Below are 14,651 nucleotides of genomic sequence, written 5' to 3' on the forward strand. Positions count from 1 at the left end.
CAGGGGAAGCCAGGTCGCCCCGTGGGCCCTCCCAAGATTGAGGATCCCAGGGTTCGGCCTTTGTGGTCCAGAATCGATGAGGCGAGCTGCCCTTCACCGTGGGCCTCTGTATTTGGATCGAGACACTGATCTGCTGGTGCTGCCACTCCTTACCGGGGAGAGGCAGAATGTCAGCAACGCTGGGAGCATTGCTGCAGCACTGTTTATGAAATGCCGTGAACCAGGAGGAGAGGGGCTACATTCCGATCTGGAAGAAAATACAGCATTCCAGGGCCTCCTGGATTAGGAAACAGACAGTCTGGAACAGGACTCATCGAGGGACCTCCCACCCTCGCCCACGAAATAGTGATCAGACTGGAGAGGAGAGGTCCAGCTCAAGAAAATAGTAGCTCCAGAGGGCTTACAGAAAGACACACATTCTGCTTTTTTGCCAAACAACTCCACTTTCACGAAAATATGCCCTTGCATGAGTTGGGGTCTCCTGCGTGGAAGCGACAAGACGAGCTGGTGGTGAGAGGGAACAACTGTCCATGGCAGTTTCCCCAAGTGTCCAGTGTTCCACCCCAATTCAGGGTAACGATGACGAAAAATAGGGAAACAGAGCTGGGGGCCTAACACCTGCGGGTGCTGCCGGAATTTCAGGTGCCCGCTAGTCAAGAGTCTGGTTTGCCTCTCCCTGACCCACGAGGCCAGCTCCACTCTGGTCCCCACGGGCTCCCGTACGGCTCTACCATCTTTCTCCCTCAGAGCTCAGAGCAAACTGTTCCGTCCGGGGTTCACTGGTGCCATGACTCGTTTAGTGGTTTCCTCTCCATGACACTGCAAGATCCCGGGGACAGGTGTCATCCTATCTTGCTAACCACCGCCTAAATCTATGGGCACAGGGCCAGTGCAGAGCAGAGGCTCAGTAAGACCCGAGGAATGAAGCAGGACTCAGACCGGCAGGATGGTGGACCTAAGTAGTTCACTGGATCTGCGTGGATAGATTTAATTCCTTTACCGATCTTCTAGGGAAAACCATTTCAAAATCAAGCATTTAGCCAGATACTAGAGACCTCAGAATTCACATCAAATTAAAGCAATGGATTTCTCACCTAGAATCAGTGAACTAATGTGTGGTCCTCAAGACCTACAAGGGGACGTCCATGAAAAATTCTTTGGACAAATCCTGGGATCCAACAAGACATACCTAAGAGATTCATATCTATCGTTCATTATCAAAAGCATCTTTCATGTCTTTGCAGGTTGGGCTGTAAGCACGAAGGCTGGCACAGTCTCACTGTAACAAAGGAGAACCCCCGCAGAAGGACCATAAACTGGGAATGATTTCATGACAGCATGTTAGTGATCAGCTGAGAATCATCATTAGCTCTTCAGATCAGATTCTCAGGTGAAAAAAAATCCAGAATCAATTGAATTGGGGCCAGATAAGCATTGTGCTTCTATAAAGCTACATGGTTAACTAGTGGGGGCAGGCTAAGCCACCGCCGGCATGGTACTCAAGAGTACCCTGAACATTTCTAATGGACTTGCCCAAGGGAAAAAGACAAAGGGCACCACTTCCCCACGGCCATCTGGTTTTCTTGTTACCTCTGACTAATTCTTCCTTTGTTTAATGGCACATTGTGCTGAGCCACTTCACAAGGCTGAGGGTTCTGTTAATATCATTTTTGCGGGCGCAGCCCTCCACGCCCACACCACACAATTATCTCGCATCATTACGTGCTGTCTGGAAACAGATTTTGAACGCTCCTGGTATTCCACCAACAAACGGGAGGGATATCCAACTGCACAGTTTTCATTTGTCAGGGTTCGTTTTACGTTAAGTCTTAGATCTTGAATTAAAACATACAATCTCATTTTGCTCCTTCTAAAAGAAAGCTATATTGCTGCCAGCCAATGTTTTGTTGGGATCATATTTACAAAAAATGATTTTTTCCACTCAGTCAAGACGAAGACTGGCCGGGCTCTACATCACTGATGACAGCGTGCACTTGCATGAGGTGTTCTGGGCTGCAGAAGTCACGGGTCACGGGGACACGCTATTCCATTCAAGACACTGGATGAGGTGTGTTCCAAATACAGGTGCAAATAAAAAACGTTGATTTTTCTACAACTGTAACCTATCATAAGTTTAACACGTCTCAGAAGCACCTGGCGAAGGGGCCAATTTTATGTAATGGAGAGAAATAGGAAGACGAGATGGAAGCCGGGGGAAGCAGAGCCCTCTGACCCTCCCGTGGAATGGAACAGTGTGCCTTTCAGCGGCGTCCACTGTGGGCTTGCGAGCAGAGTAAGACAAACCCACTCAACTTGGATCTGTTGTTAGTGGACTCCCCATGGTACACTGTTGATATTTTACCCTTGGATGCAAGCAAATATTTTTTAAAATCCTTTGTTTTCAAAGAACTATCAAAAAGGCAAAAGTAGGTAAATGTGGGAACCCGTTCTGATTCTCATGAGGACTCTGCCAGATGATGATTCATGTGCAGTATGTGGAAATAGGAAATAGGAGACATCTGGAAAAAATCTTGGCATTGCAAGACACCCACAAAAAAAGGAAAGGGGAGAGTGTGTGTTAACCCACATAACCAGCTAACAGAAGGAGAAGGAACACGCCATCAGAGATGCTGCAGCGAACACCAGTGGCCCCCCAAGTGATTAAAGTAGACCCTGGGGGTGTTGGAACCCATTATATGGCAAAATAAAGCCATACTTCTCAGAGGTTCCCCTTTACAAATATCTAGAACAAGGCAAGTTGGCTGGGGGAGGAGCGGAGTTTGGACAAGACTTGTAATGATATGTTATCTCAGGAAAAGCAGCCCACAACAAAAACCTGCAGAGGTATTTGAAGCGTTAGGGAACCGAATGAAGGGAGAGTTGGTTTCCCTCAGATTGTAAGAGATAATGATTCTGGAAACTGATGCTAAAATCACAACGTTGACTAGAAATTGGATGATATTTCCAGACAGACCTCCCAAGTGAGCACATCTCAGTTTTCCTCCACCAAAAGCATCCAAAAGCTACAAACATGCTTCCTGACAACAGTGCTGTGATTCTAAAAGCATCCTGACATCTCCTGAATTTAGGTCCTGGGAGGGCTTCTGTCATGGGTGGAAGAAGTCAGTTTCCACAGTCTTCTACTCCTCGTTTCTGAATTGAGAAGCCTCAGCTGGACGGTCTGTGCCCACATCCTGATGTCTAGGAATCCATCCAGAACTGGACCAGCAAGCAAACTCTTTCCTCATAGCATCACAACTTTAAAATTCAGCTACTGCTAAAATGACATGGAGACCTATATGACATTTTAAAATTCCTAAGTGCTCTGAGGCACAATACCTTTTACTTGATTGTTGTAGCAACACTGGGAAATTGCATGTCAAAGGTCATTTCCCTTTTTCTTAGGGCGACTTGGTCACAATGACTCGACGAAACACACTCAGCTAGTGGGTGGAACTCACACTAGAATCAAGGCTTTTACTCAACAAAACGTTCCTTCCTAAAGGCTGTTCCTGATTTGAGCAATAAAAGGGGTCTGCGATCAAGTAAGTTTGGGGAACGGTACATGACATGCCAGCCCTTGAAAGTCAGAAGCTTATGAAAGGTTCAGCGATGTGCTAGAGTGGGTACAGCAAATGTCCATTTAACCATAACATAACTCAGTTTTCCCCAAACTGATCTGTCCTTGGATCGCTCTTCCATATCCCACCCCAAAGGAAACATTCACTAACGTCCTCAAGATGGTCTGAGAATCATGTTTTGGGAAAGGATGAGCTAGACACTACTGCCTTTCGGGAATGCTCAAAAAACACTATAAAAACAGATACCCAATCAGTCTCAAAAACATTAGACGTAATTCCAAAGACACTGAACCTAATTCTACTAAATAAGCCTTATAAAATTTTATAGTAACTAGCACGTTCTTCTGCATTTTAAGTAAATATTTCACATCTTAGAAGGAAGAAAACAGATTTTCTTTTTAAATATGCTAGATTTTGAAATTCTCACTAATTCAAATTTGGTGCACTGACCCTCAAAGAGTAAGTGCTTAATAAATAAATTATTGTTATTATTCATAATTCATTATTGTTAGTCCAAATCAGTTAATTTAGCCAAAGTTTCAAAGAGTTTACACAAAAATATTTACTTTCATTTACTTGAGAAAAAAATAAAATGTCTAGGAAGAAACGCAACACCTTTAACATTTAGGATAATCATTAATATAATTTAATTTATGGGAAAGAAATTTTCAACATTCTCATAAAGAATAAATGAAAGATAATCTTGTACTTTAATAATCCTCGAAATCTCAAATCTATGCTACACAGATACTAAGAATAACGAGGAATGAAAAAAGAATAACCAGTTGATATATAAAGTACAGCATACAAAGCACTCTGCTCTTGTATTTTTTTACTTCATAATGAAATCATGACTAAAAATATTTCTACTATTAGACATGAGTAAGTTAAAAATGAAATAATGAAATAAATATGTATATAAGCTGAAGACAATTGAACTGTCAAAAAATATCAAGAAAATATAGTCCCTGTCTCAAAAAGGAATTTCACTGAAGATTTAATGACAACTAAGAAAGTATCCTGTATTTAGGATCTTAGGAAAAGGTCAGAACCTTTATCTTAAAAATAATGTTACAGGGGCCGGCCTGGTGGCATAGTGGTTAAGTTCACACATTCCACTTCAATGGCCCAGGATTTGCCGGTTCGGATCCCGGGCCCAGACCTACACATTGCTTATTAAGCCATGCTGTGGCAGGCGTCCCACGTATAAAGTAGAGAAAGATGGGCACGGATGTTAGCTCAGGGCCAATCTTCCTCAGCAAAAAGAGGAGGATTGGCAGCAGACGTCAGCTCAGGGCTAATCTTCCTCAAATAATAATAATAATAATAAGTCAGACCCTAAGGCATTTTTGGCAATTACTGCAATATAGCACAAAAATGACTAGAATATTAAGACGTGCAAGCTAATGCCTAAACTCCAAATCCAGCAGGCACTGCAATGTCTCTGGCAACAGCAGCCAATGGAAAATAATCAGTGTAAAACAGCACATATAATTGGAAAGAGTGGAAAATTTAGCTTCTCCTCTTCTATTTAGATATGATTAGATTTACAGCATTCTTTGCACACACTTTTTCTTGTTTAGCATGTCCTTGAGAGAAAGACATTAAAATTACTAGTTTTGTATCTCTAAAAGTGCCTAGAAAAGTAATGACTGAAAAGTGCACGTTGATTGATTCATCCCACAGCTCCAAGTAGCCTGTGGAAAGGAAAGGGGAGACGCAGCTTTCCAGACACAAACAAGGCTGATGAGCAAGCTGACGGCCCTGGTTTTTAACTATGTCCAGAATGCATAAGAAACACGGCTCGATTCGCCTCCTGGGAAATCAAGGAGACATGCCCGGTACTTAACAAAGATTTCTCCCTCTTAACCAGAGTGATGCATTTCCTACAGGATAGAGGATATGCCAGGATTTCCTGAAGGAAGGGGGTGGCGGAGGCCCAATCCTGACAATGTAGGTGCTCTCCCATCTTTGACACAGGTCTGAAAAGTCCTCATGTCAATACGCCCTTCCTGCAAGGTTTTATTCTGAATGCCATATGGAATCGACATCCCCTGAGTGCGATGGAACGCCAGTCATCTGGGCTGGGCTTCCCCTAGCCTACCTCAGGTCGGGGGTGGGGTGCCCTCCGACCCCACATCACACTCTAGGTGGCTCCGTGTGGCTATTTGTCTAACCAGATGGAGACCCCAGTGGATCTTTCTCTAGATCAGGAACTGGGAGGTTGGCCCACGGCCCCAAAGGAACAGGTTTCTTTCTCTGTGGTCCTCCAGCGATCCCTCCATCACCACCCATTTAGAGAAAGGCTTGGGAAGGCTTGCTTTCCGTGGCAGGTGGCCAGCAGAGCAGCGTATACCACGGATTCAGTTCTAGAGCAATGGGAGTTTGCTCACGACTCCAGGATATTCTGAACCATCAGTTCATCTTGTTGGGCTCTCTCAGATCAGGATCTTCTGATCTTCAAGAATGGAAGTTGATTAGTGCTGTGATTAGCGCCTGAATCCTCTTACTTGCCTCTTATTCCCTATAAGAGATTGGGCTGGTTCAGTGGCTCCCCATGCAGGCCAATTTTGCTCCTCCCTCGCCCCCAGCCCCCAGGAGACATTTGGCCATATCTGGAGACATTTTGATTGCCACAATTGGGGGAGGGAGAGTGCTACTGGCATCTGGTGGGTAGAGACCAGGGATGCTGCTAAACATCCTACAATGTGCAGGACACTCCCTACAGCAAAAAATTATCCTGTCCAAAATGTCAATAGTGCCAAAGCTGAGAAACCCTGGACTTTTGATTGTTTCTTCCACTGTAAAATGGGTACAATAATAATAAGCATTAAAAAGTGCAGCACTGTGTCTGACCCAAGGCAGATGTTCAATACATATCAGCCCCTTTCTCTTTCTCACTCTGACACTCCAAAGTCAGGATTTTTCTGTCCTGGCTAAGATCTGCTGTGTAGGAGCAGAGGCTATAATTTAATGTTGAGATGCAGACAAACAGTTTTATACAGAGGTCTGACATGGGATACCTATTGATTGTGTCAAATACATATAGGAGCTAAATGGCTGGAAAAGCTACAAACCATCTACCGGAATACAAGAAAAGAGCATCTTGTGCAAACTTCGTGCACAAGTAACATTAACATCTTCCCAGATTTCTGGGGCCAGCAACAGAATCAATTCCAGATTAGCCAGACTTCTCCAGCCTTTTCAAATCAGATAGGATACACATTTTTAGACAAAAAGAAAGAAATTCCATTTTTAAAGCTCTCTGCTTTGAAGATAATCTGGGACCATGCTATCTGATGACTATATTACTGCTGTGCAGACCCAGTGTGTGGAGTGGGGCTGTGATTTATAGACAGTCTAATTAGTCATAATAGGATAACGTCCTTCTTCCCCATGCCGTTGGCAAGGATCTGGACGTTAGCAGGTTAAGGTATTCTGAGAAGTTATGAGATAGCCAAACGGTTCTCACTAGTCTTTAGAGTTACTATAATTCTGGTTAATTAAAATTCTCAGCGCTCCCAAGACTATGATGGGAATGTCCCTTTCAACAGTCACTACATGAGGAATTGTCAAACCTTTTCTATGATGGCATTTATCAAGTGGCCACAGAGCTGTTTTCTCTGAACACGCAGTTAAATTCAGCGTACGTCTTTACGCATATGTGTGACAGACAACCCTGTTCTACATCCAAGCATGTCTGGTGAATCAGTGAACAGTGCTATGCCTGGATCCCACTTCATCCAGGAAGCTGTCCCCTTATTTATGGTTCTAGGCCACAGAGATCACCTCCTTCTCAGAACAACTGTGGCATCTGTTTTCTCTACTGCTTCTCCTGCAATTTGGTCATTTACTCTTAACCTATTTATTTCACATGCACATCCCTCACCTCTCTAGTTGAACTTAAACTTCCTTTTTCTGGACGCTGCAGGGTCATAGAATATAATGATCGCGTTACATAAACTTGGGTTCCCCTGGCGAAAATATTTGCAAGACTTCTTGTGCAAACTCTATTTTCACAAAATATAAATGGTTAATTTCCAAGCATAGAGCAGTAAGTCCTAGGAATGTGCAGCCTCTCCTACTGTGTCAAATAGTTGAGAAAATCAGGTTATCAAGCAAAAGAAGAGCTTAATTTTTGGCTATTTCTGAGTAAGCAAGCATTCAAAACCCTAATCAGTTTAAGTAGATAACATTCCCACACCACCGAGGCCTCTGGAAGAACACAGAGCCATTGTGTACAAACCTAAATTAATCACCTAAGAGAAAACATCTGAAGATACGAGCGGCCGGCCAGGGAAGTGGGAAAATAAACAACTCAGCGAAGACACTGAAATCCATTTAACTGTTGAACTCCAAATAAGACACTCAGTACTGTATTGATAGCAATGAGGTTACAAAATGACGAACAATCTGCTGCATTAACATTTACTCATCCTATCTGGAGACTATAGGACATTCTGTCAATTAATCACATCTCCGTGGAAAGCAGGACTTGGCCAAAAGAGATCTGGCAATTTATCCTGGAGATATTCCAGTTTCCATTGGTGGACTCTAAATAGCCAACATGTCAGAGTGTTCCTCAAGGAGATGTGGTTAAGACATGTCTCAGAAACAAGGATTTCCAAATTTCAAAGGCCGTGACACTCTGTCCCAGTTAGGTAACTTTAATTCTCTCTGGGTTATGTGGCTCCTATTATCCTATTTTCAAAAACAAGTCAAAATTCATTTAATTTGTAGACATTTGAGAATAGCAAAACAGCAAAATAACTCCGATGAAATTGAAGACCTCGCCCAGTAGCAGGCTTGGGTTTTGAGACACTAGATTTAAATTCTATGATTATGAACCCTTCACTCATTTTGCATTTACACCCAATTAGCATGTCTAGGACTTGGGTACTCTGAGAATGTGTGGGAGGTGGTGGCATTTGAGGAAGACCAATTTCTCTTACTGACGTGCCAGCCAAGAATAAATGTCTTTGTTATCTGACCTTGGATAAGAACATGGAACCAGATCTGAAATCCTAGCTCAGTTAAGGTCTAGGCCTTTCACATCATTAAACTGATTACTTTAACATCACTTCCAAGACAATAAGAGGAAGTTTAAAATTTCCTCTTTCCGTGGGAGGAAGGACCTCTCCTTGCTCATGCTATGTGAACCTGAAATATTTATGCTCAAGAGGAGAAAAGATAGATCTCCAATTTTTTTTAAAAGGATATAACACTAAATCATTTAGCTATCCCCCTAGATTTCAAGAGCCCTCCTGAACCCATTCAATCATTACAGTCTTCGGAAATGCAAATTCAGAATGGTTTAACCTATAGCTTGCCAGTATTTTATCTTAAACAGTCTGTATTTAATAATAACATAAAAAATCCAAAGTGGGCAATGGAGGAGACTGAGTGTTGAGGGAGCAGAGTCGGGCCAGGAAAGACCATGAAGGTCCTGGAGCCGGATGTCTGATTCACTTTGCTGGGAAAGCTCGAGGCTTAGCAAGGGGGAGAACAGAATTTCACACCTTCCACCCCAGTCCCAGTGGGAGCTCTGCGGTTTTCCAATTTCAAGGCTTAGGTTGGTCAGAGGAGGAGGCAACCCGGAACCCGTATCACGAGAGAGCAGTGCGATCTAAGGGCAGGTCTTCCGCTTCAAGGCTCTCCTGCCCTTGATCTTCCCCAGCCAAGGTGGACGCAGGCCCTGCGACACATCCCCATGTCACCATAAACACAGACCTGGCCTCAGCCGAGCGCATCAGCCACAGCAAGGGTGCCTCGAGGTGCAATTCTGAAACAAAATGTTGAAAGACCCTTTTCTCTTTGGGTTGGGCGCTAGGTGCTGCTGTCACTCAGTTTTCCCCCTGCCTTCTCTGAAGATCTTTAACCGACTCTGAACTGAAGTGGGCCAAGCCTCTGACTAGCCGTCATCAAGTCACGAAGTTAGCGGAAAATATTTGGAAAGCTGTATCTGGATAAGTCTACCTTGTTCTACATTATGGGTGGGTTTTTGGTAAAAATTAAAATGAATCAGGCTAGAAAATACATGTACAGAATAGGAAGCCTGAAAAACACCAAAGCCTTATGGGTGGAGTCCCTCTGGGGTCTTCAGCTGCTGGATGGGAGTGGAAATCAAGAGTTGGTGGAATGGACCCTGTTCTCTCTAAGAGAGTGAGAAACTCTGCCTGCTCCTCTCCACATCCCGATGCTTTCAGTTACACAGAGAAGGGCCGGCCCGGTGGCACAGTGGTTAAGTCCGCACGCTCCGCTTTGGTGGGCTGGGGCTCACAGGTTCAGATCCCACATGCAGACCAAGCAGCACTCATCAAGCCATGCTGTGGCAGCATCCCACATAAAAGAGAGGAAGATGGGCACAGATGTTAGCTCAGGGCCAATCTTCCTCACCAAAGAAAAAGAAACAGAGTAGTGTTGATTTAGGCCTTCATTTCCTCTTTATTGACATCTGAAAGTTCTATTTTTTATAGTTTTAAGGATTTCTTTGTTAGTTCAGTGTGCTTACGTGTATAATTCAAGTTAGACGAAAAATGAGAAAATCTTTGTGGTATGAGCATACTTGCCTCTACTCTAAAATAACTCCTGAGAATGCACACTAGAACTAGCTAGAAAAAATTCTCAAGTAAGAGGATAAACAGAGCGTGAAGATGAATTATAGTTGATAAAGTTGATAATGAGAGAAATAAAGATGGTTTCACATACTTCATTTATTCGAAATTTATCCAGCTAATACCAGTGCCACCAACTGTGAGCATTTTTTTTAAAAGAAAAATGTTGATACTTCAGCAAGTAGCTAAAAAGAAACGAAACAATTTTCTGGAAGTAGAATTTGCTGAATTTCAAAAGTGTGAGTCTGTGACTCCACAAGCTTTTGACAGGCCATGAGCAAGAAAATTCGAATGCTGGCCCAGCTGGCCCGTTCGGCTTCCTGAAGGCAGACAGTGGTCCCCGGGGCTCGCTCCCTTCCACTTGGCCTCAACCTGCTGTGCTCCCACACTGCATGTTTGTTGGCCATGCTGTCTCACTGCCACACCTGGTTTCCATGGTGACACCAGGCAGTTCAGGATGCTGCCCTGTCTCGGGGTCAAAACCAGACAAGCACCTTCGCTCCAAACAACTGAAATGCACAGATAGGACTTGTCTTCCAGAGAAAAAGATCTTTATCTAGACCCAGATTTCTTAAATGAGAGAGAGGGGAGCACTTGCTAGAAAAAAAATTTAATTTTACATCTGGGAAACAATAAATATTCACTGTTTTTGTAAATAAATCCAGACAAGTATGTTATGAATTAAAAATTGTTTTGGTGTCAGCCTAGTGGTGTAGTGGTTAAGTTCGCATGCTCCACTTTGGCGGCTCAGGGTTTTTGGGTTTGGATCCCGGGCCTGGACCTACGCACCACTCATCAAGCCATGCTGTGGTGGCTTCCCACACACAAAAAGAGGAACACTGGCATAGATGTTAGCTCAGGGCCAATCTTCCTCACCAAAAAAAAAAAGTTTAAAAATACTAAATTTGAACAGAAGGCCCTCAAGTGCAATAGAAACTTTTCTTTTTTCAGAAAAATATTTAGCTCTTATATATTAATTCCAAAGAATACTATTGACTCAACAGATTTTCTGCCAATATACTTGTTCCCTCTGGAGTTAAAAAAGGAAAATAAACTAAATCTCTTTTTCTACATTAATTGCCACTAATTATTACAATCTTTGGGAAATAGCTGTTAAGATTCCTCAGAAATACTGTTAAGCCTGGCTCTACTTCATTTGTATTGCTCTGGGGAAATTATTAAAATAGTAATAAGGCTTCAACATGAATTGTCGATTATTCAGTTAATTTTAATGTAGCTTCTAGTGATTTCCACGTTGATGGCGATTCAAAAGGAATTATCACTTAAGTTTTGGCCACTCACCTTTTGTCCCTTAACTCCATGACAGTCACACTTTCCGCAGCCAGAGCCAGCACAACCACCCTGGAAATAAGAGAAAACATCTTTAAATAGAAGAATACTTGCAAGTTAAGGTCAATATTTGAAGCGAAATGATTTTGGCGTCTTCACCTATTTATGGGAGAAGTCCTGGCCTGTTATTATGAGCACAGTCTTAAAATAAGTAATATCTGGATTTGTTCTAATGGGGTTGCCACGTACGTACTTATCTGACGGCCCACATCTCTAACTCTAACAGACAAAACCACAGTCCTGGAGTAGAACATATCACACCAACACTTAGTCCAAAAAGCGAAGGATGTCGCTTACACGTTTTGAAGTTGACTCTCCAAGGAATTACGTTAACAAGACGTCGTCCATAATTGCAAGGCTACGAAAATGTCACACTTCTGATTGAGGAGTTTCAGACCCGAGACCAGGGGAGACAGGGCCCAGCAGAGTCCATGCTTTGTCCTTCGAATTCCCGGGGACACACAGGCATGCAAAAAATGTTCGTGCAAAGAGGAAATACATAAAGGGGCTGATTTTTAAGCCTAAACCTTAAAGAACTGATTTTTTAATCCAATTAAAGCTTGAATGTTCAACAAAGAACACATAATGTTAAAAATGCAAGGGAAAGAAGCCAAGCACATAATAAAAGCTGGAGAAGGGAACTAAGGTGTTCGAAAGCCCACGAGGTGCCCCTGACAATCAGCCATCATCTTATTTAATGATCCTAACAATTGTTTTGAGAGGAGTGTTACCATCCCCACTTTACAGGTGTGAAAACTGAATTAGGAGGTTTAATGTAATGCTAGGACAAGGTTGAAATTAGAACCCAACTTCAACTTCCATTACATAAAGTTGCCAACACGTTAAAAGATAAACATGATGGTTCCTATACACATTTGCAATTTCCTTAGAAAAACTCAAATTTAAACCAATGTAGACATAAGTATTATGGACAGAATGTAAGGCAGAATGATGGAAAAATTTAATTATCTTTCTTAGAGGCTCTGTATTAAGTCTGAGATAAAATGCATACCTAAATTCTGCTTCAGGTGACAACAGTTTCCTGAAAATACAGCCACGCTATTAATAGCACTGTGAGCACATGACGTCTATATTTTTAACAGTATACTCAAGTCTCAGCGCCATCGCCATGGAGATCTTCTGCATAAAACAACTGCATCTGGAGATATTTATTTTATAAAGTGAAGTCTGAACAAGTCCCTCTAAGACAGTAAGCTGTTCTTAATTTCATATTTTGGAAATGGGGACAACTGACAACGGTCCAAACAGGCTCCAGAGATTACGGATCTGTTTCTTTCCCTGACTCACATTTTAGGCAATTTTCAGCATGCACTCTCATAACCTCCTAACATTTTAAATCAATCCACGTGCACAGTTTCGCTTGACAATCTGTGAAGCATGAGTGGTTCTGGCGACCACGCAGAGATGAGGCCCAAATCTCACACCTATGCTCCAGAAGGTTCATCCAAGACGTACAGACACAAGGCCGGGGAGACTGAAGAGACAGGCCTCACTCAACATCACCACTCCTGTCTAATCTCCGGGTGAGGGGTGACTGCTCCCTCGTGGGTCCCAGAACACACCCCTCCTGTGGCCCTCACCACACATCTCGGACGGCCCTGTGCTCATGTGTCTCTCCAGCACCCGCCAGGGGCAGCGCCAGAGCCCGGCACCAAGCCTCATGTAGACTGTATTTTGTCTGAGACTACGCTGGTTGTGACCCACACCAGGAAAGAATAGCGCTGATTAAACAATGACACATCACCACCTGTTAGATCTACCCCAATTTCAGAGTTGTCAAAACACTAATAAACGGGCATATAGATGCAATAGAGTACTCGGTACTGGGTTCCTACGGCTTTGTGGGTGGCAGTGGTGTTGCCCGTTTGATCAACCTTAAATAACACCCCAAGATAACAATCCAATGGCAGTGGGATGTCAGCTCACAACACATTACTGGGTAACAGCCCTGGGGGAAACACTCCACAGAGAGAACTCAGCAATGATTGTGGGACCGGTCCACATCGCCAGACCAGCCAGGGAGGCGGGGCGGGTCTCGGGGGTGCACAGATGCCCGGAGCTGCTGGGTTAGCCCCCAGAGCAGGAAAGCCCCACAGGTGAGGCGGCTCCAAGTACCCGAGGTTCCGGGTCCACCTGCTCCCCATCCCATTGCCCCCACTTTCCTGCTTCTGAGCCAGGTCCAGAAACACACCTCTGCTCTTTCAACTCCGCTAACTCCACTCCACTCCTGCGATGCCAGAAGGAAAAGTCAACCAGGCAAAGACTCTTTCATTTGCACGTCCATGTAGGAAATGTCACCCACCAACCAGGCTCAGCTGGCAGAAACCCAACAGCGGCCTGAAACAGTCCGGGCTTTCCTGCTCACAGTTCAACACGGTTTCTTCAAAACTTAGGTGAGGCACAGAATCAAACAACTGAAGCTGAAATGGCTATTTGGTGATTCTGGGTCTCCTCTTCTGAGATGCTGATAAAATTTCAGAAGCTTATCTTTATCCAATTTGAGGGAGGTTATAAAAATGAATTTCCTGGACCTGTTCCCTTAAGCTGTCGGTAAACGCCTTAATTGTAGGAGATCCCAGATAAGAGGTGAGAGGGCCGCCACTGTGGATGTTGGGGTCAAGCTGCTTCCTGAGTCTTCGCTCTAGAAACACACCTGGCGCGTGTGGGCAACAAATGACCACTTTTGCTTTGGGCAAGATTACAGGTCACGACAACCCTTGGAGAATCGGACAGGAAATAAAGGACGAGAGCCTTTATTACAGACCGTATTACAGAAAGAAAGGACCCTCACCCTGCCCCAACCAGCTTATACTGTAAGTCAAGCAAACATTTAAAAAATAAATATCCCAGACTAAAGACATTCTTGGCTCCTTACCTCCTTTATTCACATAGAAAATCTTATTACCAATTCTGGCCCTAGAAGGCAATCCAAAGAATTGATAATTCTAAGAATATCTAAATTACGGTTAGCTTTTCAGACAAAAGGCATTTTTAGACCATGATTTTTGTTTCCCATTCTGGGTGGCCTAGCATTTTATGTAAATGGCTCTGCTAAAAAAAAAAAAAAAAAAAAAAAAAACCTAAT

The 14,651-nt window shown here is 43.4% G+C and overlaps 1 protein-coding gene across 1 annotated transcript in view; it reads right to left on the bottom strand.

Annotated features, from left to right (window-relative positions):
* The window catches only part of COL4A1 (collagen type IV alpha 1 chain), a 147,418-nt gene that overhangs the window by 73,197 nt on the left and 59,570 nt on the right, over positions 1-14,651 (bottom strand). Inside the window, exon 2 of the mRNA XM_044779703.2 lies at positions 11,498-11,557. Within this exon, the coding sequence (XP_044635638.1) occupies positions 11,498-11,557 (60 nt within the window). The remainder of the gene's footprint in view (positions 1-11,497; positions 11,558-14,651) is intronic.

The sequence above is a fragment of the Equus asinus genome, chromosome 11 (genome assembly GCF_041296235.1).
Source record: "Equus asinus isolate D_3611 breed Donkey chromosome 11, EquAss-T2T_v2, whole genome shotgun sequence".
Classification (NCBI taxonomy): domain Eukaryota; kingdom Metazoa; phylum Chordata; class Mammalia; order Perissodactyla; family Equidae; genus Equus; species Equus asinus.